The sequence below is a fragment of the Saimiri boliviensis genome, chromosome 1 (assembly GCF_048565385.1).
Source record: "Saimiri boliviensis isolate mSaiBol1 chromosome 1, mSaiBol1.pri, whole genome shotgun sequence".
In the NCBI taxonomy this organism is placed as follows: domain Eukaryota; kingdom Metazoa; phylum Chordata; class Mammalia; order Primates; family Cebidae; genus Saimiri; species Saimiri boliviensis.
Window position 1 is genome coordinate 103,173,108 of NC_133449.1, and position 26,256 is coordinate 103,199,363.

The 26,256-nt window shown below is 42.3% G+C and overlaps 1 protein-coding gene across 6 annotated transcripts in view; it reads right to left on the reverse strand.

Annotated features, from left to right (window-relative positions):
* TANGO6 (transport and golgi organization 6 homolog) overlaps positions 1-26,256 on the reverse strand; it is a 127,953-nt gene that overhangs the window by 94,559 nt on the left and 7,138 nt on the right. For 4 of the 6 annotated variants that reach the window (XM_074401509.1, XM_074401490.1, XM_074401493.1 and 1 more), the window contains exons 2-5: positions 17,829-17,879; positions 15,595-16,241; positions 12,503-12,619; positions 8,602-8,743 (exon numbers count right to left, since the gene is read on the reverse strand). In XM_074401509.1, coding sequence (XP_074257610.1) covers positions 8,602-8,743; positions 12,503-12,619; positions 15,595-16,241; positions 17,829-17,879 — 957 coding nt within the window. The remainder of the gene's footprint in view (positions 1-8,601; positions 8,744-12,502; positions 12,620-15,594; positions 16,242-17,828; positions 17,880-26,256) is intronic. The other 2 variants (XM_074401499.1, XM_074401518.1) reach the window with 1 other exon arrangement.

Here is a 26,256-nt window from a genome sequence, read left to right on the forward strand (position 1 = left end):
TCAGACAATGGGCAGCAGCAGCCCAGGACACTGATCCCTGAGAGAAGGGAAGCAAAGAAAGTGAACCTGATGACTGCCTTTGCTCATGACAAAAAAAACATGGAGAGAGTTTTCAAGAGATAGCAGGAGTAGCCCAAACAAAGCCTGGCATCTTACTGAGTGGAAGAAACATAGTTCAGGGTTCAGGGAGGCCAATGCAGCTGGAATTTTCAAGGCAAAATACCAGAGAGGAGGAAGTTACACAGAGAGAGTTCCAAAGATCTGCAGAGGGGTTCTCTCTCAGGTCTTTGGTAGAGTATGATACATGTATGTGTGAGGAAAATACCAAAGCCTGGGGCAAGTACCACCAGAAAGGAGTAGGGGGAACAACTTCCATGGTTCATAAAGGACTGGAATAGTTGTGCTCCCACTAGCCAACCTGGGAGGATCTCCTAATACACAGGGCAACAACTAGAATTCTCAGAAGTGTATTGTCTTCGTACAATCTGTATTGTACATTTAGTACAATACAATACACGTAGTATAATACAATAAGGGGTTAAATTATCTTAAAGGCTGCTGTAGAACCACACTAACAAAGCTGAAAAGCCAGGATCAAAGGAACTAAACTAATTCCAAGTAACTTAACTGCATTCCAGAACAAAGCCCACCTAAGGAATAAAAAATCTGGCACTCAGCAATGTAAAATAAAAATGTTCAGCAGCTAGTCAAAAATTGCCAGGCATATTCATGTGAGGAAATATTATTCAGTCATAAAAAGGAAAAAAAACTGATTCATGTTATATCATGAATAAACCTCAGCTGGGTGCGGTGGCTCATGCCATCACTTTGGGAGGCCGAGGTGGGTGCATCACCTGAGGTCAGGAGTTCAAGACCAGCCTGACCAACATGGTGAAACCCTATCTCTACAAAAAATACAAAAAGTAGCCGGGTGTGGTGGTGGGTGCCTGTAATCCCAGCTACTCAGGAGGTTGAGGCAGGAGAATTGCTTGCACCTGGGAGGAGGTTGCAATGAGCCGAGATCATGCCATTGCACTCCAGCCTGGGCAAAAGAATAAAACTCCGTCTCAAAAACAAACAAACAAAAAACATGAATAAACCTCAAAAACTAAAAGAAGCCAGACACAAAGACCATATGTTGTATGAAAATGCCAATACAGGTAAATCCAAAGAGACCAGGAAGTGAATTAGTACTTACCAGAGAGAGTCTGAGGGGAGAATGAGGAGTGGTGATTGCTAGTGAGTGTGAGGGCTTCTTTGGGGTGGGTGTGGGAGAAGGTTGATGAAAATGTTCTGGAAATAGATATTGGTGATGATTGCACAGCTCTGTGAATATACTAAACACCACCAAATTGTACTCTTTAAAAAAATGACTTTTACCATATGTGAATACCTTAAAACACATACACACAAACTTACCAGGCATGCAAAGAAGGAAAACCATATTGCTTATAATTAGAAAAAAAAAAATCAATAGAACAGGCTGTGAGTGGTGGCTCACGCCTATAATCTCAGCACTTTGGGAGTCCAAGGCAGGCAGATCACCTGAGGTCAGGAGTTCGAGACCAGCCTGGCCAACATGGCAAAACCCTGTCTCTACTAAAAATATAAAAAGTAGCTGGGCATGGTGGTGTACACCTGTAATCCCAGCTACCTGGGAGGCTGACGCAGGAGAATCTCTTGAACCTAGGAGGCAGAGGTTGCGGTGAGGCAAGATCGTGCCACTGCACTCCAGCCTGGGTGAGAAAGCAAGAAAGACTCTGTCTCAAAAAAGAAAAGAAAAATCAATAGAAGAGATCCCCCAAAACAGAGGTAACAGAATTAGAAGACAAGACCATTGCCAGGCGCGGTGGCTCAAGCCTGTAATCCCAGCACTTTGGGAGGCCGAGGCGGGTGGATCACAAGGTCAAGAGATCAAGCCCATCCTGGTCAACATGGTGAAATCCCGTCTCTACCAGAAACACAAAAAATTAGCTGGGCATGGTGGCGCGTGCCTGTAGTCCCAGCTACTCAGGAGGCTGAGGCAGGAGAATTGCCTGAACCCAGGAGGCGGAGGTTGCGGTGAGCTGAGATCGAGCCATTGCACTCCAGCCTGGATAACAAGAGCAAAACTCCGTCTCAAAAAAAAAAAAAAAAAGACAAGACCATTAAGACAACTATTAAGATTTGTCCTTGGCCAGGCACAATGGCTCACACCGGTAATCTCAGCACTTTGGGAGGCCGAGGCGGGTGGATCACTTTAGACCAGGAGTTCAAGACCAGCCTGAGCAATATGGTGAAGCCTTTTCTCTACTAAAAATACAAAAATTAGCCAGGTGTGGTTGTGCATGCCTGTAATCCCAGCTGCTCGAAAGGCTGAGGCACAAGAATTGCTTGAACCTGGGAGGCAGAAGTTGCAGTGAGCCAAAATCATGTCACTGTACTCTAGCTTGGGAGACAGAGCAAGACCCTGTCTCTGGTAAAAAAATTTTAAAAGACAGAGAAGAAAACACACACACACACACACACACACACACACACACACACACACACAGCATTAATAATTTGCAGGACAACATTAAACATAATATTTGGTGTAATTCAAATTCCCAGAGAGATCTGAAAGGAGTACAGAAATAAAGATAGTATCTGAGAAATTTCCAAATATGGCAAACACTATAAACCCACAGCTCCAAAAAGCAGAAAAAAATTAAAGAAACCAACACCGGCCGGGCACGGTGGCTCAAGCCTGTAATCCCAGCACTTTGGGAGGCCGAGGCGGGTGGATCACGAGGTCAAGAGATCGAGACCATCCTGGTCAACATGGTGAAACCCCGTCTCTACTAAAAATACAAAAAATTAGCTGGGCATGGTGGCGGGTGCCTGTAATCCCAGCTACTCAGGAGGCTGAGGCAGGAGAATTGCCTGAACCCGGGAGGCGGAGGTTGCGGTGAGCCGAGATCGCGCCATTGCACTCCAGCCTGGGTAACAAGAGCGAAACTCCGTCTCAAAAAAAAAAAAAAAAAAAAAAAAGAAACCAACACCACACCAAGGCATATCATAATCAAATTTCTAAAAACCAGCAATAAGAGAAAAATCTTAAAAGCAGCCAGAGGGAAAAATGGTATACCATTTATACAGGAACAAAGATAAAAGTGACAGCAGACCTCTCATCCAAAATGACATAAGCTAGAAGACAATGAAATGTTTTTAAAGTAGTAAAAGAAGAAATAAATGTCAACCTAGAATTCCATAACCAACAAAAAATATCTTTCAAAAAGGAAGATGAAGTAGATAGGCATTTTCAGACAAACAAAAGCTAGAAAATTAATTGCCAGGCTTGGCGCAGTGGCTCATGCCTATAATCCCAGCACTTTGGGAGGCCAAGGCAGGCAGATCACATGAGGTCAGGAGCTCAAGACCACCCTGGCCAATGTGGTGAAATCCCATCTCTACTACAAATACAAAAAAAATTAGCCGGGCGTGGTGGCGGGCACCTGTAATCCCAGGTACTCAAGAGGCTGAGGCAGGAGAAATGCTTGAACCTGGGTGGCAGAGGTTGCCGTGAGCTAAGATCATGCCATTGCACTCCAGCCTGGGTGACAAGAGTAAAACTCCATCTTAAAAAAAAAAATAAAAATTCAGGACAAACAGTGACAGATATGAGGAGATACGGCGTCACTGGGGAGGCAAAGTCCTGGGTCCCAAGTCTGTGGCTCACATCGCCAGGCCTGGAAAAAGCAAAGGCCAAAGAACTTGAAAGTGATTCGGGGTGAAATGTACATAGTAGAGTTTGCTGTAAATAAAAATGATTTAAACAAAAAAAAAAAATAAATAAAAATAAAAATAAAAATAAAAAAAAAATTAATTGCCAGTAGACCTATACTATAAGCAATAGTAACTAAAGTTCGGGCAGAAGGAAATTTTCCCTGAAATTTTGATCTACATAAAGAAATGAAGACCACCAGAAATGGCAAATATGCAGGTCAATATAAACCTACTTCAAACCATCCTGGGAAAGAAACAAGATATGAATAGACAACAACAAATATACACATACACAAGTTGGGTGGAATCACAGGAAAAAGAGCGTTCTGATTTTCTTTATAGTAGCTCTCAAATCTACATGCCCTTAGGTAAGGTATAACCCTTTTTGGAATAGGAAGATGCAAAAAATTGTTAGCAGGGAACAATTTCTTATGGGTAACTGATAAGAAGCCACTGTGGTTAGAACTGAAGGGAGGCAATATTATGGCCACTCTAGACCAAATCTACCAATATCTGCTAACCACACTCACCTCACTTCTGTCTGACAAGACCAAGATACATTAACTATGGCAGAAATGAAGTCAAGATTTATTCTATCTCTCTTCCTTCTTCCTCACATATCCAGCCCTTCATTAAGTTCTAGCAACTCTCCTCCTTAAATATCTCTGAAACGCATTCATTTCTCTCCACTTCCATGGCCACTGCATTAATCCAAGCCTCCCCGATCTCTCAGATGACTGCCTCCTTAATTGATCTCCCTGCTTCTGCTCTTACCCAACCCATTCTTCACAATACCTACACATAGATATTTCTTAAATGTAGATTTGATCATGTTCTTTCTTTCTTGAAACCTTCCATGGTTTCTCACTTCCCTCCGAATAAAGTTCAACATCCTGAACTCAGCCTTCCTGATGTGGCCCCAGCCACCCTCCCTGCACTCTGCCCTCACGACCCTACCCACATGGAGATTTCCTCAGAACCACCATGTTCATTCCTACTTCAGTTCCTCATACGTGTTACTTTCTCTGCCTATAACCATCCTCCCTCACTCTTCAGTTACTTAAATCCAACTCAGACTTCAGGGCTCAGTTTAAATGCCATTTCCATCAAAAAGCCACTAGACTTGTGGGAAATTCTTGAGCAGGAATAGGAAACTAACAGGCATGGGATAAGTAAGATAAGAGACTGAACACACAAAAAAGGCAAAGGGCTCACCAGGATAAAGGTGAAGGGGATCCTTGGATAGCAGCTGAGTAGAAGGTAACCAGGTTAGAGTAGAGCAGGTCAGAAGACCCAGAGAAAGATGTTTCCAAGAAGATAAAACTGATAGAATATCTGATGGGTTTTTGTGTGTTTGTTTGTTTCTTTGCTTGAAACAGGGTTTCGGCTCTGCCACCCAGGCTGGAGTGCAGTGTTGTGAACTCGGTTCACTAAAACCGTAACTTCCAGGGCTCCAGCAATCCTCCCACCTCAGCCTCCTGAGTAGCTGGGACCACAAGCGTGCACCACCACACCCAGCTAATTTTTGTATTTTTGGTAGAAATGGGGTTTCATCATGTTGCCCAGGCTGGTCTTGAACTCCTGAGCTCAAGTGATCTACCTGCCTTGGCCTCCCAAAGTGTTGGGATTATAGGCATGAGCCATAGTGCCCAGCCTATCTGATGTTTTTGAGTGTATTAAAAGGAGATTTAGCTGGGCGCGGTGGCTCACGCCTATAATCCCAGCACTTTGGGAAGCCGAGGCAGGTGGATCACGAGGTCAAGAGATCAAGACCATCCTGGTCAACATGGTGAAACCCTGTCTCCACTAAAAATACAAAAATTAGCTGGGCATGGTGGCGCGTGCCTGTAATCCCAGCTACTCAGGAGGCTGAGGCAGAAGAATTGCTTGAACCCAGGAGGCGGAGGTTGTAGTGAGCCGAGATCGTGCCATTGCACTGCAGCCTGGGTAACAAGAGTGAAAGTCCGTCTCAAAAAAAAGAAAAGGAGATTTAAACAAAAGAGGAAGAGCTTGAGAAAAGATTAGAGATAAACACATAGAAAACTAATCAGACAACAAAAAAGATTAACTCCAGGAAGTACAAAAGATTATGTAAAAAAAGAAAGTAATCATAATATCATAATATACAACATAGCTCAGCTGTAAATAATAACTGGAGTTACACTAATATAAACACTGAATATTGATCTAACCAAAACTGAGATATAAATATATTAAAGAGATGGGAAAATAAAAATGTACTTGGGGGAATGATGGCAGTGATATAAAAGAGAGTAAGATCCTCTTCCACACATGTGAGAAGTAGATATATGATGTCTAAAACTGAAAAATTACAAATTCCCATATATTAGTTAGAAACATAGGGGCCGGGCCTGGTGGCTCACACTTGTAATCCCAGCACTTTGAGAGGGCAAGGTGGATGGATCACCTGAAGTCAGGAGTTCAAGACCAGCCTGACCAACATGGTGAAACTCCGTCTCTTTTAAAAATACAGGCCGGGCGCGGTGGCTCAAGCCTGTAATCCCAGCACTTTGGGAGGCCGAGGCGGGTGGATCACAAGGTCGAGAGATCGAGACCAACCTGGTCAACATGGTGAAACCCCGTCTCTACTAAAAATACAAAAAATTAGCTGGGCATGGTGGCACGTGCCTGTAATCCCAGCTACTCAGGAGGCTGAGGCAGGAGAATTGCCTGAACCCAGGAGGCGGAGGTTGCGGTGAGCCGAGATCGCGCCATTGCACTCCAGCCTGGGTGACAAGAGCAAAACTCCGTCTCAAAAAAAAAAAAAAAAAAAAAAAAATACAGGACGGGCGCGGTGGCTCAAGCCTGTAATCCCAGCACTTTGGGAGGCCGAGGCGGGTGGATCAGGAGGTCAAGAGATCAAGACCATCCTGGTCAACATGCTGAAACCCCATCTCTACTAAAACTACAAAAATTAGCTGGGCATGGTGGCGCACGCCTGTAGTCCCAGCTACTAGGGAGGCTGAGGCAGGAGAATTGCTTGAACCCAGGGGGCGGAGGTTGCGGTGAGCCGAGATCATGCAATTGCACTCCAGCCTGGGTAACAAGAGCGAAACTCCGTCTCAAAAAAAAAAAAAAAAACAAAATTAGCTGGGTGTGGAGGCACATGCCTGTAATCCCAGCTACTTGGGAGGTTGAGGTAGGTGAATCCCTTGAACCCAGGAGGTGGAGGTTGCAGTGAGCTGAGACTGCGCCATTGCACTCCAGCCTGAGTGACAATAGTGAAACTCTGTTTAAAAAAAAAAAAAAAAGAAATATAGAGATAAATACCGGAAAAAACTCACTGAGAGTTCAAAGTATTTGCTTCTTTTTTTTTTTTTTTTTTTTTTTTTTTGATGGAGTTTAGCTCGTTACCCAGGCTGGAGTGCAATGGCACGATATCGGCCCACTGCAACCTCCACCTCCTGGGTTCAGGCAATTCTCCTGCCTCAGCCTCCTGAGTAGCTGGGATTACAGGCACTCACCACCATGCCCAGCTAATTTTTTATTTTTATTTTTAGTAGAGACGGGGTTTCACCATGTTGACCAGGATGATCTCGATCTCTTGACCTCGTGATCCACCCGCCTCGGCCTCCCAAAGTGCTGGGATTACAGGCTTGAGCCACTGTGCCCAGCCAGTATTTGCTTCTAGATACGGGAAATGGATTGTAATGGTGCCAAGGACTGCTATTTTTCACTATAAGCCTCACAGAACTATTTGACTTTAAATGATTGTACACGTCTAATTTTGTCTAAAAAAAAACACAAAAAATATAAATTAAAAACTCCACCATGCTTAGCATTATTATTGTTTTTCCTATTAATGAGGACTTAGATAATATAAATTGGGGAAATGACTGTAAAACTTGATCCCAAAGTTTGCATCTCAAAGGTATTTCTGGCTTCAAGAAAACTATTTTACATTTCACTTTTTTCTTTTTTTTTTGAGACAGGGTCTTGCTTTTTCTGCCCAGGCTGGAATGCAGTGCCACGATCATGGCTCACTGCAGCCTTGAACTCCTAGGCTCAAGCGATCCTGCTGCCTTAGCCCCCCAAGTAGCTGGGACCACAGGCGGGCAACACCATACCTGGCTGGTTTTTTTATTTTTGTAGTGACAGAGTCTTGCTATGTTGCCCAGGCTGGTCTTGAACTCCTGGCCTCAGGCAGTCCTTTTGCCTCAGCCTCCCAAAGTGTTGGTATTACAGGTGTGAGCCACCACACCCAGCTTTATTATTATTATTTTTGAGACAAAGTCTCACTCTGTCACCTAGGCTGGAGTGTAGTGGCACCATCTTGGCTCACTCCAACCTCCACCTTCCAGGTTCAGGTGATTCTCCTGCCCCAGCCTCCCAAGTAGCTGGGATTAGGCGCCTGCCATGACCACGTCTGCCTAATTTTTGTATTTTAGTAGAGATGGGGATTCATCATGTTGCCCAGGCTGGTCCTGAACTCCTGACCTCAAGTGATCTACCTGCCTCAGCCTCCCAAAGTGCGGGCATGAGCCACCACACCCAGCCCACACCTGGCTTTATTTAACATTTACTCTAGGGTTTACTTCAACTTTCTGTGTAATGTTTTCCTCCGATATTAGAAATTATTTGAAGTGGCTTACAATATTATTCAATAAAATAGGCTGTGTATCACAAACTATTTTAGGGAAAGAGCAAGAGAATGCGTTTCTTTGGAAAAGAAGCTCATTATGGGCCTTTAAGTTTGACCTGTCCAATCCCTGCAAGGACATAGTTTTGTTTCAGTAAGGTTTTAAAGGTAAATATTAAAGACCAATAATTAACCTCAGACTCTGACTCAAAGGAAAATGGGTATCAAAATCACAGAAACATTTTATTTCTTACCACCTGCTCCTTCCAAAATGCCCCGGACTACTGCCTGAACACCATTAGGTCTCATTAACCTTTCAGAGAGCAGCTGTCCACACAGACGCCGAAGCCAAGCTGGGGCCCGACTCCTCAGCTGTGTCTTCACATCTGTACAGGACTGAGAAAAAGAAGGTGTGAATTCTGAATGTCATTGAAATAGATACGACAGCCAGGCATGGTGGCTCATGCCTGTAAAAAAAAAAAAAAAAAAAAAAAAGAAAGAAAGAAAGAGCTATGATATATAACATTTATTTATTAAGAGACGGAGTTTTACTCTTGTCATCCAGGCTGGAGTGCAGTAGAATGACCTTGGCTCACCGCAACCTCTGCCTCCCAGGTTCAAGCAATTCTCTTGCCTCAGCCTTCTGAGTAGTTGAGATTACAGGCACGTGCCACCATGCCCAGCTACTTTTTGTATTTTTAGTAGAGAGGGGAATTCACCATGTTGGCCAGGCTGGTCTCGAACTTCTGACCTCAGGTGATCAATCCGTCTCGGCCTCCCATAGTTCTGGGATTACAGGCGTGAGCTGTCAGGCCAGGCTAGACATTTTTTTAAAGTCCTGAGTCATATTGACAATTAACAGTGCGCTATACAGACTTCAAAAGAGCAACATTGTTTCCTTTAAAAAAAAATTTACAAAACCTTCTTCCGCATTATTTTTAAGAAAGTAAAAAACAGTGAAAAATCAATGAAATTTCAAACTCAGAAACAGACATTTGCATCAGTGATTAAAACGTAGATCTTGGGAATACTAAGTTAATGCAACCAATCTCTGACAATTAAATCCAGCTTCCAAGGAAGATCCTTATGAACGTTATTTGCCACTAAGAGGGTAGTTCACAACAGGGAGGGAGCACTCTAGCCCTTGCCTCTGTGGCCTTAGCAAATCTGATTCCTGTGACACAGTTCCAAGAAAGAGTTGGATTTCTTTTTTATTTCTTTTCTGCCCCAGTCTGATCTGCAAAAAAGAGTTGGATTTCTTCAAGGGTTTCTTTCTGGGAGTTCTGTGGAGCCACGGTGAATAAACAGACTTGGTGTCCCTTACTGCTGAGGGTGGAATAAACTCACTTATTGACTGGTTTTGGCACGCACCTCTCAGCTCATTCCTCTTCTGTCTTTTGAGAGTGACTGCACATTTGGTTCTGTTTTTTCTTGCTAGGTATTTTTCAGAGGCCTATCCCCTGCAGAAGGTGCTGCAGTTTTGTTTGTTTTGTTTTTGAGATGGAATTTCCCTCTTGTTGCCCAGGCTAGAGTGCAGTGGCATGATCTGTGCTCACCCCAACCTCCGCCTCCTGGGTTCAAATGATTCTCCTGCCTCAGCCTCCCGAGTCGCTGGGATACAGGCATATGACACCATGCCCAGCTAATTTTGTATGTTTAGTAGAGACAGGGTTTCTCCTTGTTGGTCAGGCTGGTCATGAATTCCCGACTTCCGGTGATCCTCCCTCCTCAGCCTCCCAAATTGCTGGGATTACAGACGTGAGCCACCACACCTGGCCTCAGTTTTAATACTCTAGCCCTTATTTTGGGCTAGAACATTAATCATGTTGCTGTCAACCATTGCACTTAAGTATGTAAGCATCAAAATTAGTAACAGAAATATTTCATCCCAACTCTCTTGTCCTCTCTCTTTTACTGAATTATTACCATTTACTGAGGAGATGATGTGCCAGGCACAGCATAAGTAACTCCCATATAATCTCAAAAGGGACTTCAAGGAAGGCGTTGTGATTATCCCTATCTTATGGGTAAGAAACCTGAAGAATGGCAAGGTTTACAAATTCAAACATCTGCACATTGGGGTTGAATACCAGAGAGGCCTTATGGAAGTAAGATTCTAAGGATGAGACAAAAATTACTCAATTAGGAGATACCTTTGCAGCCAGCTTCAGCTGGTCCTTGCTCCTGACCTACAGCTAATTCCCTTGGCTCCTCACTCTTTTCCTTTTCTAAGACAAGGTCTTACTCTGTTGCCCAAGCTGAAGTACAGTGGCCCAATCACAGCTCACTGCAGCCTCAACTTTCTGGGCCTGAGGAATCCTCCCACCTCAGCCTCCAGAGTAGCTGGGGCTACAGATACACACTATCACATGTGGCTAGTTTTTTATTTTTATCTTTTGTAGAGATGGGGGTCTTGCTGTGTTGCCCAGGTTGGCCTCAAACTCCTGATCTCAAGTGATCCTTCTGCCTCAACCTCCCAAAGTACGTACTGGATTTACCTGTGTAAGCCATGGTGCCTGGCTGGCTCCTCACTCTTTACACACCTAGATTCATAACGAAAATGTAGGTACTAAAAGACAGTTCCAGCTATATCATCAAGTTAAATAATTTCAGATAAACATTATTCTTAAGAAAACAAAGAAACTGGGCCAGGCGCGGTGGCTCAAGCCTGTAATCCCAGCACTTTGGGAGGCCGAGGCGGGTGGATCACGAGGTCGAGAGATCGAGACCATCCTGGTCAACATGGTGAAACCCCGTCTCTACTAAAAATACAAAAATTAGCTGGGCATGGTGGCACACGCCTGTAGTCCCAGCTACTAGGGAGGCTGAGGCAGGAGAATGGCTTGAACCCAGGAGACGGAGGTTGCGGTGAGCCGAGATCGTGCCATTGCACTCCAGCCTGGGTAACAAGAGTGAAACCCCGTCTCCAAAAAAAAAAAAAAAAAAAGAAAACAAAGAAACTATCTTATCCCTAGCAGAATATATACTACTATACTATTATATGTTTTCAAACAAAGTAACTAAGAATAGCACCAATAAGATCTCTGGTTTTTTTTTTTTCTTTTTTCTTTTTTTTTTTTTTCACAAATCACAAAGTCCTAAACCTGGAAAGATCTCTGGTTTTAATTTCTTGACTTCAAGTACATAATCCATTCAAAGAATTGAAGTGTCCAAATACTTCAGTTTTGTCAAACAGCCAAATTTTAGTTAAAAAAAAAAAAAAGATCCAGTTTCAGAATGAGTAAAATATATCTCGCATAAAATTGCCATAAGTCTTAAAAAAAAGTGATCATAATACTCTTGGGAAAAGTGTCCATCATTCCATTAGGGAAAAGGTCTTTTTGCTGGGCATGGTGGCTCATGCATGCAATCCCTGCACTTTGGGAGGCAGAGGCAGGTGGATCAAGAGGTCAGGAGTTCGAGATCAGTCTGGCCAACATAGTAAAACCCCGTCTCTACTAAAAATACAAAAAATTAGCTAGGTGTGGTGGTGTGCACATGTAATCCCAGCTACTCGGGAGGCTAAGGCAGGAGAATCACGTGAACCTGGGAAGCGGAGGTTGCATTGAGCCGAGATTGCACCATTGCACTCCAGCTGGGCAACAGTGCAAGACTCCATCTCTTAAAAAAAAAAAAAGAGAAGTCAGGTACAGTGGCTCATACCTACAATCCCAGCACTTTGGGAGGCCAAGGTGGGCTGATCATGAGGTCAGGAGTTCAAGACCAGCTTGACCAACATGGTGAAACCCCATCTCTACTAAAAAAAAAAAATACAAAAATTAGCTGGGCCTGGCGCTGCACACCTGTAAGCCCAGCTACTCAGGAGGCTGAGGCAGGAGAATAGCGTGAATCCAGAAGGTGAAGGTTGCAGTGAGCCGAGATCGAGCCACTGCACTCCAGTCTGGAAGACAAAGCGAGAATCCATCTCAAAAAAAAAAGAAAGAAAGAAAAAGAAAGAGAAAAGGTCTTTTAAATTATCCTAAGGGTCAGTATCATTTAGTTTTATAAGTATCGTTTTATGATCTAAAAGATGAAATAAGGCTCAACTAGATCATTAAATAGGGAGCTAAAGTTATCTAATTTTCCAGAAGAAGACAGCATACCACATACATTATTATTAATGAGTCACCCCCAAGAGTGCCCTGGACTGAGTACCTGGGGTGGTCCTCCTTGGAGGATAAGTAGTTCCCTGACTGCTAAGGGCTGATAGACTTGATCCAACATGTCTCTCAAGGCCACCCTGGATAGGGTTCTCTCCTCTTCAGTTAGAACCTAAAAGAAACATTTGGATTTAGTGGAATTCAAACCAGGCAGACAATAGAAAGTAATATTTTACAACACTGTACAGGGATACCTGTGAGAGGAGAGGAAGGCAGGCTTCTATCCTCTCTCAATTTCCTTCCATGTGGGGGAAGATGTTCTAAAACATTCCTGGGCCTCTCTCCATCTCACACTTCTGGGAAAGTTATGAGGCTGAACTCATTGCTGAGGGTGGTATAAACTCACTTACTGGCTGGTTTTGGCATGCATCTCTCAGCTCGTTCCTCTTCTGTCTTTTGAGAGTGACTGCACATTTTGTTCTGCTCTTTTGTGCTGGGTATTTTTCAGAGGCCTATCCCCTGCAGAAGGCACTGCAGTTTTCCAGTGCTCCTTAAAATGGGCTAGTAGTGAGAGTGTCTAATTCTGGAGAGCACTTTCAGAAAGAGCTGTCTCCTGCCAGGTGCGGTGGCTCATGCCTGTAATCCCAGCACTTTGGGAGGCTTAGGTGGATGGATCACCTGAGTTTGAGACTGGCCTGGCCAACACAGCAAAATCCCATCTCTATTAAAAACAGAAAAATTGGGGCCGGGTGCGGTGGCTCAAGCCTGTAATCCTAGCACTTTGGGAGGCCGAGGCAGGTGGATCACGAGGTCAAGAGATCGAGACCATCCTGGTCAACATGGTGAAACCCCATCTCTACTAAAAATACAAAAAATTAGCTGGGCATGGTGGTGCGTGCCTGTAATCCCAGGTACTCAGGAGGCTGAGGCAGGAGAATTGCCTGAACCCAGGAGGCGGAGGTTGCAATGAGCCGAGATCGCGCCATTGCACTCCAGCCTGGGTAACAAGAGCGAAACTCCATCTCAAAAAAAAAAAAAGAAAAGAAAAAAAAGAAAAATTAGCTGGGTGTGGTGGTGTGCACCTGTAATTCCAGCTACTCAGGACACTGAGGCGAGAATTGCTTGAACCTGGGAGGCAGAGGTTACAGTGAGCCAAGATTGCACCACTATACTCCAGCCTGGGTGACAAAGCAAGACTTCATCTCATAAATAAATAAGCTGGGTGTGGTGGTGCATGCCTATAATCCCAGTTACTCAGGAGGCTGAGGCAGGAGTATCTTTGGAACCCAGGAGGCAGTGAGCTGCAGTGAGCTGCAGAGGTTGCAGTGAGCTGAGACTGTGCCACTGCACTCCAGCCTGGGCAACACAGCAAAGCTCCACCTCAAAAAATAATAACAAATTTTAAAAAAAAAGAAAAATGTGTCTCCATCTATAAGCTGTATCCTCCAACCTTGCCTGTATGAGCAATAGAAATGAACATCTCTCTTACTCTTAACTATCTTTTAATTCATTTGGAACTTGGGCAGCAAAGAGGTATATGATTTTGGGGTACTCTTGAGACTTAACAGTACAGTCCTCCTTGGTGATTACTGCTCAGTCAGTCAGGGTCCTACCCTTTACTGATTCACACACTGAGGTATAGGTGCAACTTACAACACAGATATTGATGGGAATTTGTTCAGCTTCATAAAGTACACCCAGTGTTGTTTCCCATCTGTCAACTCCTCCTGTCTTCCTACTTGGTTATCTCTGTGTCTCTTTTCATTTATCTCTCCTTCCTGAGATCTGGGAACAACTTAGCCTCAGTAACAGTAATAAGACCTGTCAACCGGGTCCCACTACCTCCGGAAAGTGCAAGCAGGAGGTGCTGCTAGAAGTGTCAATCATGCATAACCCTGCCGAAAAGAGGGGGCACTCTGCTCCTATCACATAAAGGCCCCAGGGAGCTCAGAATTTCATGCCAACATTTGGATGATAGTGGCTTTTAGGCAAATGTTTCTGAATGCAGGCAGAAGAGAGAAGAGAAAAGGAACAAGGACAAGGGTGACACAGGCAGGTGACAGAGAAACAAGAACATTGTGAAATCTGGCTGTGGAGGCTGGGGAATCACTGCGCATGGGAGCCGCACTGACCCTTGAGACATTTACATCTCAACAGCTTCTGCTGGCTAGTCCCTATGCTGATGCCAGTGGTCCTCTCATGGAGGAGTAGTGGTTCCTGCTATGTCATGCCAGTAAGTCTTATCTTCCCAATCAGTGTGTGAGTTATTTGAAGAAAAGGACCATGTCTTATGCTTCTATGATCTCCACAGCAACTCCTGTAGTCTGGATGCTCAACTGCTTACTTGACTAAGTGACAGCAAAATATGGGCATATACCCCTAACACCTAATAATGGACATTGACAGAGTTATGCAGTGTACCAGGTGCTCTACATATGTTATCTCATTTAATCCTCCCAAGCATTTAATGAGGGAGCCATGTTACTAACATTAGTAGTAATTATATGAGCACTACTAGAGATTGATTGGGCCAGAATTTGACACACATTATCCTTAATCCTTATGACCACTTTCCGAGGCAGGTATTATGATACATATTTTTTTTTTGAGACAGAGTTTCGCTCTTGTTGCCAAGGCTGGAGTGCAATAGCGCAATCTTGGCTCACTACAACCTCTGCCTCCCAGGTTCAAGCGATTCAGCCTCCCGAGTAGCTGGGATGCGCCACCACACCCAGCTAATTTTGTATTTTTAGTAGAGATGGTGTTTTTCCCTGTTGGCCAGGTGGTTTCAAACTCCCGATCTCAAGTGATCCACTTGCCCCAGCCTCCCAAAGTGCTGGGATTACAGATGTGAGCTACCGTGCCTGGCCTGGTACACACTTTATAGAAGAAATAGATGTTCAAAGAAACAACCTGCAAAAGCTGTTTTCAAAAATGGCAAGGGACAGGTAAAATGGACTCTACAGGTGTACAAGGGACAAGCACCCAATAAATAAAACCTCCGCCCACCCCCAAAATATTCATTTATCCATTGGACATGCTTTGGCATAACCAGTTCTGAAGAACTTAAGAGTTGTCTTTTATAACAGCTATCCATGAAAATATACACATATTCACATGCACACAATCTCTCTTTCTCAATTTTACCTCTTCTGCAGGTGTTAGTAGTTTGCTTTTGGTTGGGCAGAATCCCAGTTGGCACAGACCTGCTGCAATATCCCCAAAATGGTGGCAGAATATCAAGCTCCCCAGTGATGTGTGCTGAGCAACATTCAGAAGGGTCCTGCAGCTGGTGTAGAGTCTCCGAGTTGCATCAGGGGCAGCATCGAGACATACCACGTCTTGAACAACGGCACCAAACTCAGTTCTGTATCTCAATGGGACTCCAACACCAGGCATGAGATAGGGGCAGATGCCCAAGGTCACTACAAACTGCAAAACGAACTGGACAGTCTTCTGCTGTGAGATACTAAGTGCATCGGGGCTCAGGGCAGGAGCAACTTCCGGAGTCCTGGGGTTGGGTTTACCTGGATTGAAATTAGCTGCAAGGCGGATCATGGTTTCCTTTAAGCACAAAAGCAACAACAAGGTTTGAGAGGTAAAGCTCCAAGTGACATCTACAGAGTTTTGTGGCCACTCTGCCTTATCAGCAATTTGATCTCTTAGGAGTTTCAGTTTCAGTTTTTTCCACTGAGGATCCTTCAGAAACTTGTCCTCCAAAGCAAACAGGTTAGCTTTTAAAGTAGCCAACAAGACATCATGTTTTGTGACCTGTAGTGAACTTGAGCCTGATCCTATTGAAGAAAAAAAAAGAAAGAAAGAAAGGAGAGATTATACACATAGAAATCAAACTGTACTTCTCCCTGTGGAATGCCCTGCTTACTCCAGTTCCTCCTCAGTGGCCTGGCTCCACCATCACTGGCCCTGGAAAGCCTCCCCCAGGGGTACCACCCCAGCTTATGAAGAATTTAAGACCACATTTTCTGCTTTCCCACAGCACTTTGCATGTAATTGGAGTAGTGTCCTAACATGTTATACTTCATCTAGTTTGTTTCTATTCCTCACGTGTTTTGAGGGCAGAGACCAGGTCTTAATCATCTCACTGGGCTTAAATTGTAGCCAGAACAGAAATTTAGAAGCTGTTTTACCATAAAACATTCATTCAGTCTAGCTGTTCTAGATGCTGGGGATAAAGCACTGAACAGAGGGCTGGACACAGTGGCTCACGCCTATAATCCCAGCACTTTGGGAGGCTGAGGTGGGCAGATCACGAGGTCAGGAGTTCAAGACCAGCCTAGCCAACATGGTGAAACCCTGTCTCTACTAAAAATACAACAAAATTAGCTAGGCATGGTGGCATGCACCTGTAATCCCAGCTACTCAGGAGGCTGAGGCAGGAGAATTGCTTGAACCCACGAGGCAGATGTCACAGTGAGGTGAGATCGTACCATTGCCCACCAGCCTGCACAACAGAGCAAGACTCTGTCTTGAGGGGAAAAAAAAAAAGCACCAAATAGAACAAAGGCTCTGGCCAGGCATGGTAGCTCATGCGGGTAATCTCAGTACTTTGGGAGGTCAAGGTGGGATGGTTGCTTGAGCCCAGGAGTTCAACAACAGCCTGGGCAACATAGTGAGACCCTGTATCTAAAAAACTTAAAAGAATCAGCTGGGTATGGTGGTACGTGCTTGTAGTCCCAGCTACTCAGGAGGCTGGTGGGAGATTGCTTGAGCCCAGGAAGTCAAGGCTGCAGTAAGCTGAGACTGTGCCACTGCATTCCAGCCTGGGTGACAGAGCAAGACTCAATCTTGAAAACTAAAAACAATAACAACAAAAAAACAGAACAAGGGCTCTTTCCTTGTGGAACTTATGTTCCAGTGAGAAAGATCAGAAAATATGGTAACAGGGCTCAAACAGATTCGTTTAACCACTTCATTTCCCCCCAGAATACGTATTTTCAACAGATATCTGTTTCCTATGGAGTATGTTCTCGGACCACATGGTATTAAGACAGAAAGTATTAACAAAACATCCAAAAAGCCTCAAATGTTTGGAAATTAAATAATGTACTTCTAAATAATCTATGGTCAAAAAAGAAATTATAAGATTTCAAACTGAATGCTAATGAAAAACATCAAAATTTGTTTGATATAAGTCAAGCAATGCTTTGAGAGAAATTTATAGCTGGAAAGCTTATATCAGAAAAGTAAAAAGGACCAGGCACTGTGGCTAACACCTGCAGTCCCAGTACTTTGGGAGGCCAAAGCAGGAGGATCGCTTGAGCCCAGGAGTTTGAGATCAGCCTGGACAGTGCAGGGAGACTAAGTATCTAAAAACATTAAAAAAAAAAAAAAAAAATTTAGCCAGGTGTAGTGGCACACACCTGTGGTCAGGGGCTGAGGTAGAAGGACTGCTTGAGCCTGGAACACAGAAGCTGCAATTAAAGAAAAGAAAGAAGGATTGAAGCGTAACAGAGAAATTAATAAACACTATGCCAAAAATCAAACAATATATATGAAATGAAAATATTCCTTGAAAAATAGAAGTTATCAAAACTGTCACAACACAGAATAGAAAATCTAAATAGCTCTCTATATGTATTAGATAAATTTGTTATCTAAAAATCTTCTGAAAGGCATGGTGGCTCACGCCTCTAATCCCAGCACTTTGGGAGGCTGAGGTGGGCAGATCACTTAAAGTCAGGAGTTTGAGACCAGCATGGCCAAAATAGTGAAAGGGAATTTCTACTAAAGAACAAAAACTAGTCAGGTGTGGTGCCAGGTGCCTGTAATCCCAGCTACTGGGGAGGCTGAGGCAGGAGAATTGCTTGAACCTGGGAAGCAGAGGTTGCAGTGAGCCGAGCTTGCACCACTGCCCTCCAGCCTGGGCAACAGAGAGAGGCTCCGTCTCAAAAAAAAAAAAAAAAAAATCTTCCAAGAGATAAAATTTCAGGCCTAGAAGGTTTCACTGGTGAATCATTTAAGGAAGACATAACATCAATGTTACACACACTCTTTCAGAAAATAAAGGAGGCAGACTATTTCTCAATTTATTTTGAGAGTTCAGCAGAACCCTGATCCCAAAACCTGACCCTAATAAAATCACAAAAGAGAAAATTACTGATCAGCATCCTTCATTAAACTTAAAAAACAGTACACATAGCAAACACGCATATGAAACGATGCCGAATATCATGTCATTAGAGAAACGCAAATTAAAACAACAGCCAGATACCACTATATATACCTATTAGAATGGCCACAATCCAGGACATTGACAACATTAAATGTTAGCAAGGATGTGGAGCAACAGGAACTCTCATTCACTGCTGGTGGGAATGCAAAATAGTACAGCCACTTTGGAAGACAGTTTGGCAGTTTCTTACAAAACTAAACATACGATCCACCAATGGTGCTCTGGGGTATTTATCCAAATGAGTTGAAATCTTACGTCCACACAAAAAAAACTGCATAGGTATGTTTATAGTACCTATGCCAAAAAACTGGAAGCAATCAAGATAATCTTCAAAAGGTAAAAGGATTACTTTATTTATTTTTGTTTTTGTTTTTGTTTTTGAGACGGAGTTTTGCTCTTGTTACCCAGGCTGGAGTGCAATGGCGTGATCTCGGCTCACTGCAACCTCCGCCTCCTGGGTTCAGGCAATTCTCCTGCCTCAGCCTCCTGAGTAGCTGGGATTACAGGCGTGCGCCACCATGCCCAGCTAATGTTTTGCATTTTTAGTAGAGACAGGGTTTCACCATGTTGACCAGGATGGTCTCGATCTCTTGACCTTGTGATCCACCCGCCTCGGCCTCCCAACGTGCTGGGATTACAGGCGAGAGCCACCGTGCCCGGCTGGTAAAAGGATTACTTTAGAAAGTAAAAGAAAAAGAATAAATTGTGCTACATTCAGATAATGGAATATTAATTAGTGATAAAAAGAAATTAGCTATCAAGCCACAAAAGACATTGAGGAATGCTAAATGCATACTGCTAAGTGAAAGAAGCCAGTCTGAAAGAGTTATATTCTGTGTAATTCCAACTACATGACATTCTGGAGGAGGGAAAACTATAGAGACAGTAACAAGATCAGGAGTAAACAAGAGATCAGGGATGAGGGAGGAGCATGGGGTTTTTAGGAAGGTGAATCTATCCTGTATGAAACTATAATGGTGGATATGACATTATGTATTTGTCAAAATTCATAAAATTATATAAAACAGTAAACTCTAATATAAACTATGAACTTCAGTTAATAACAATGTATCAATATTGGTTTATCAGTTGTAACAAATGTACCACACTAATGCAAGATGTTAATAATAGGGGAAACTAGGTTTGGGGTAGGGAAGAGAGTACTTGGGAACTCTCTGTACTTTCTGCCCAAATTTTCTATAAACCAAAAGCTGTTATAAAAAATTGAATCACCAGGCATGGTGGCTCACCTGAGGTCAGGAGTTTGAGACTAGCCTGGCCAACAGAGTGAAACCCCATCTCTACTGAAAATACAAAAAATTAGCTGGGTATGGTGGCGGGCACCAGTAATCCCAGCTACTAAGCAGGCTGAGGAAGGAGAATCACTTGAACCAGGGAGGCGGAGGTTGCAGTGAGCTGAGATTGCACCATTGCACTCCAGCCTGGGCAACAAGAGCGAAACTCCATCTCAAAATGGGTGAAATGAAAATCTCTGTCACTGAAATAGGGCAAAAGCAGCAAAAAAGGACATACAAGAGCAAGAGCCAGGCATGGTGGCTCATGCTTGTAATCCCAGCACTCTGGGAGGCTGAGGGAGGTGAACCACCTGAGGTTAGGAGTTCGAGACCAGCGTGGCCAACATGGTGAAACCCTGTCTCTACTAAAAATACAAAAATTAGCTTGGCATGATGGCATGCGCCTGTAATCCCAGCTACTCAGGAGGCTGAGGCAAGAGAATTGCTTGAACCTGGGAGGCAGAGGTTACAGTGAGGTGAGATTGTGCCACTGCACTTCAGCCTGGGTGACAGAGCAAGACTCCATCTCAGAAAACAAAAATAAAAATTAAAAAAATACACACAAGAGCAGAAAGGAAGAAGCGAAATTGTTTCTATTCACAGATGGCATCATTGTGTATGTAAAAAGCCCTAAAGACTCTATAAAACAACTACTAGAACTAATAAATTTAGCAAGTTCACAGAATACAAGAAATAAAACAAAACAAAACAAATTCCAATAAGTTTTATTTTATATTTGCAGCAAAAATGAGAAAATGAAATTTAATTTTTTGAAACTGAGTCTCATTTTGTCACCCAGGCTAGAGTGCAGTGGCACAATCTCGGCTCACTGCAGCCTCTGCCTCCCAGATTCAAAAGATTCTCCTACCTCAGCCTCCCAAGTAGCTGAGACTGCAGACACCTGACACCATGCCTGGCTAATTTTTTTGTATTTTTAGTAGAGATGGGGTTTCACCATGTTGGCAAGGCTGGTCTCAAACTCCTGACCTCAGATGATTCGCCTGCCTAGGCCTCCCAAAGTGCTGGAATTATAGGCATGAGCCACTACATCTGGCCGAAATAGAAAACTCTTTTTACAGGCATGGGCCACTACGCTCAGTTGAGAAAAGACTTTAAAGACCCAAATAAAGAAGAGATATACCACATTCATAGATTAGAAGACTGAATCTTAAGATGGCAATTGTCGGCCAGGAGTGGTGGCTCACACCTGCAATCCCAGCATTTTGGGAGGCTGAGGCAAGTGGATTACCTGAGATCAGGAGATTGAGACCAGTCTGACCAACATGGTGAAACCCCAACTCTAACAAAAATACAAAAAAATTAGCCAGGCATGGTGGTGGCCACCTGCAACCCCAGCTACTTTAGAGGCTGAGGCAGGAGAATCACTTGAACCTGGGAAACAGAGGTTGGGGTAAACAGAGATCACGCCATTGCACTCCAGCCTGAGTGACACAGCCAGACTGTCTCAAAAAAAAAAAAAAAAAAAGATGGCAAGCGTCCACAAACTGATCTATAAAGTCAATGCAATTACAATAAGAATCTCATCAGACCTTTTTGCAGAAATTGATAAACTGATTAAAAAATTTATATAGAAACCTCTAAGACCCAGAATAGTCAAGAACAATGCTAGAGAACTTATACTACCCAGCTTACTATAGAACTACAGTAATTAAAGACAATGTGATACTGGCATAAGGACTGTTAGTCTGACTGATAAAACACAATTGAGAATCCAGAAACAGTACCACACTTATATGACTATTTGATCTTCAACAAAGATATGAAATCAATACAATAGGGAAAGAAAATACCTTTACCAAAAGAGGTTGGAACAACTGGATATCCATATGGAAAAAAAATAAAATAAACCTTGACCCTTAATTCATGCCATACACCAGAATTAACTCAAAATAGACCATAAATACAAAATCTAACTATAAAACTTCTAGAAGAAAACATAGAAGAAAGTCTTTTATGATCCTAGACAGACAACGATTTGTATTTTGTTTTGTTTTTGGTTTCTTCTTTTCTTTTTTTCCAACAGGGTCTTGCTCTGTCACCCAGTCTGGAATGCAGTGGCCTGACTGCAGCTCACTGTAGGACCTCCCACCTTCAAGTGATCCTCCTGCCTCAGCTCCCAAAAAGCTGGGACTACAGTTGTGTGCCATCATATTTGACTAATTATTTATAGAGTTGGGGTCTCACTATGTTGCCCAGGCTGGTCTTGAACTCCTGTGCTCAAGCAGTCCTCCCACCTCTGCCTCTTAAAGTGCTGGGATTACAGGTGTGAGCCACTGTGTCCAGTCAGAATTCTTATAACATAAAAAGCATGAGCCAAAAAGGAAAAAACTAGACTTCATCAAAATTTAAAACTTCTTTTCAAAATATACAGTTCTAAAAATGAAAAGGCAAGCCACTGATTGGGAGAAAATGTTTGCAGTACATATATATGACAAACGCATTGATCCAGAATGTATGAAGAACACTTTACAGCTCAATAAGATAAACCAATTTAAAAAATGGACAATTGGCTGGGCGTGGTAGCTCATGCCTGTAATCCAAGCACTTTGGAGGCCAAGGCGGGCGGATCACCTGAGGTTGGTGGTTCAAGACCAGCCTGACCAACATGGTGAAACCCTGTCTTAAAAAATAAAAAAGGACAACTATTTAGATATCTCAAAAAAGAAGATATTCAAATGACTAACTACATATGAAAAGATGCTCAATATCATTAGTTATCAGGGAAATGCAAATTAAAACCACAATGAGATACCACTATACACACCAGAATGGCTAAAATTCACAGAGATTGATACTACCAAATGACGTGAAGCAACTGGAATGCTCATACATTGTTAGCAGAAGTATGACATGATCAAGGCACAGTTGGTCAGGCAGTTTCTGAGAAAACCATACACAGACCCTATAATCCAGCAATTCCACTCTAACATACTTGCCTAAGAAAAACTAATACACAATACACACGTTCATAACAAAGACTTGTACAAGAGTGTTCATAGCAGCACTATTCATAGTAGCCCTAAACTGGAAATAGCCCACATAGCCAACAAGATGTTTCTTGTTTATATTGAGTTCTAGAATAGGCAAAACTAATCTATGGGGAAAAAACCCAGAACCAGTTGTCTCTAGGGGAGCAGGAGTGGGAAATGACTGAAACAGCAGAAATGAACTTTCTGGGATAATAGTAATGATGCATATCTTTTTTTTTTTTTCCCCCTTTTCTCACCTGGACGTAATAATATGTATCTTGACAGGGGTTTCAATTACAAAAGCACATACTTTTTTTTTTTCTTTTCTTTTTTAGAGACAGAGTCTCACTCTGTCACCTATGCTGTAGTGTAGTGGCATGATCTCAGATCACTGCAACCCCTGCCTCGTGGGTTCAAGGGATTCTCATGCCTCAGCCAAGTACATGCATTTTTTTTTTTTTTTTTGAGACGGAGTTTCGCTCTTGTTACCCAGGCTAGAGTGCAATGGTGCGATCTTGGCTCACCGCAACCTTCGCCTCCTGGGTTCAGGCAATTCTCCTGCCTCAGCCTCCTGAGTAGCTGGGATTACAGGCACGCGCCACCATGCCCAGCTATTTTTTTGTTTTTTTAGTAGAGACGGGGTTTCACCATGTTGACCAGGATGGTCTCGATCTCTTGACCTCGTGATCCACCCGCCTCGGCCTCCCAAAGTGCTGGGATTACAGGCTTGAGCCACCGCGCCCGGCCGTACATGCATTTTTAAAACTCGCTGAATGATATATGTATTCTCTGTGCATTTCATTGTATATAAATTTTACCTGAAACAAATGAACAAACTACAAAAAAATCCAAATAAATATTAAACTCTAGTTAATGTTATAATTCTAAAGTGTTTAGGGATAAAATGTAATGATATCTGCAACTTACCTTGAATGCATCAAAAAAAAAAAAAAAAGAGAAAACATGAATTGATGGATAGATGGATAGAAATGTGATAAAGCAAATATACAAAAATGTTAATTATGGAATCTAAACAATGTGTATAAGGGTGTCTGCCATATAATTCTTTCAACTTTTCTTTTTTTCTTTTTCTTTTTGAGATGAGAGTCTCGCTCTGTCACCCAGGCTGGAATGCAGTGACGCAATCACAACTCACTGTACCTTTGACTTCCTGGGATCAAGCAATCCTCCCATCTCAGTCTCTCAAGTAGGTGGGACCACAGGCGCATAACCACCCCATTTGACTAACTTTTTCATCTTTTGCAGAGATGCGGGGGTCTCACTATGTTGCCCAGGTTGGTCTTGACCTCCTGGGCTCAAGCAATCTTCCCACCTTAGCCTTCCCAAAGTTTTGGGATTACAGGCATGAGCCACTGCACCTGGCTATCAACTCTTCTATTTGTTTAGAAAACATAATAAAAAATTGAAAATATATATGGACATGCAGCCAGATCAAATAAACTAAAAAAATTATTTTTTAAAATATAAATAGAAGCAACAGACCTCAAATCTAAAGTTAATATGTCTTCTAAGAAACAAATTAGAAGGAATCAAAATGTAATTAATAACTATTTCCAACACTGAATGATTTATAACAGTGTAAAAGTAGAAATGCATGTCCAATAACATATGTTTGTTGAGTAAATTATGGTCTAATTGTATCTAACATACTATATTTATGTGAAGTACTTATTTTATTTATTGTTTATTGTCTTTCTATCAACTAGAATCAAAGCACCTTGAAAACAAGGACATTAATTTGTTTTGTTCACTGCTGCATTCTCTTTGCCTGGAACAAAGTCTGACAAGTAAAAGCTGTTTAATAAATTGTTGTTGAATGAATAAATAATGGAATATTTTCTAGCTATTAAATGATGTTGAACATTATTTAATGGCATGTTTATAATACATTCTAATGTGAAGAAAGAGTATAAAACACTACATGAGCAAAAGATACAGTTTACAGAAAAAGAAATGCAAATGGCCCTTAAACATGAACATATGATCAATCTTGCTCATAACAAGAGAAAAGTAAATTAAAACTATACTGAAATATCACTTTCCATCTATCAAACTGGCTAAAATCCAAAAGTTTTATAACACATTCTGTAGCAAGTCTGTGAGGAAACACACACTCTCGTACATTGTTGGTAGGAACTAAAACAGTACATCTCCAAGAAGATAAATTTGGCAATATCTAGCAAAATTACATAGGCATTTCCCTTTGGCCCAGCAATCTCACTTTTAGGAATCTATCCTATAGATACACAGGCAAAAAATGCACAATAATATATTTACAAGCCTATTCATTGTAGTACTTCTTAAATTAGCAAAAGAAAACATTGCAGTACTTCTTAAATTAGCAATTTGAAAACAATGCAAATGTCCACTAGTAGAGAACTGGTTGAATAAACTATGCAGCTATAAAAGAGTGAAAGGAAGATTTATAATTATCTCTAAGTTATAAATTACAAGTTATAAGATTTATAACTGTATAACAATCTCTAAGACATTAAGTTAAAAAAGTAAAATGTGGCCAGGCACAGTGGTTCACACCTGTAATCCCAGCACTTTGGGAGGCCGAGGCAGGCAGATCACCTGCAGTCAGAAGTTTCAGACCAGCTTGACCAACATGGATAAACCCCATCTCTACTAAAAATACAATATTAGTTGGGTGTGGTGGCACATGCCTGTAATCCCAGCTACTCAGGAGGCTGAGGCAGGAGAATAGCTTGAAACTCCAGGTGGGGGAGTTTGTGGTGAGCTGAGATCACACCACTGCACTCCAGCCTGGGCAACAAGAGTGAAACTCCATCTCACAAAAAAAAAAAAAAGCATATGCAGAAAAAACTATATATAGTATGCTACCTTTTGTGTAAAAATAGGAATAAATATGAAACCATGTATTACTTGCATATCTTTTCAAAAAAGAAGCGATGAAAGAATAAATTAAAACTAACTAAAATAAGTCATCTACAGACAGAGGGAGACAGCAGGAGAGGAAACATGGATAACTCTATCTAATTTTATTAGTTTTAGAACCCAACAGCTGTTTTTCATAGTTAAAAAAATTAAATCAAAAGGAAAATGCAAAACAATTATTAAAATAAAAAACAAACAAATGAACCAATGAACCAAATTCTGTGGTCTATGCCAAAGGTCATCAAACTATGATCTGCAGTCTAAATCTGGTGCAGCAACTGTTTTCATGAATAGGGTTTCACTGGAATACAGTTATGCCCATTTACATACAGTCTATGGCTGCTTTTGAGATACAGTGGCAGAGTTAAGTAGTTACAACGGAGACCATATGGACTGCAAAGCTCAAAAT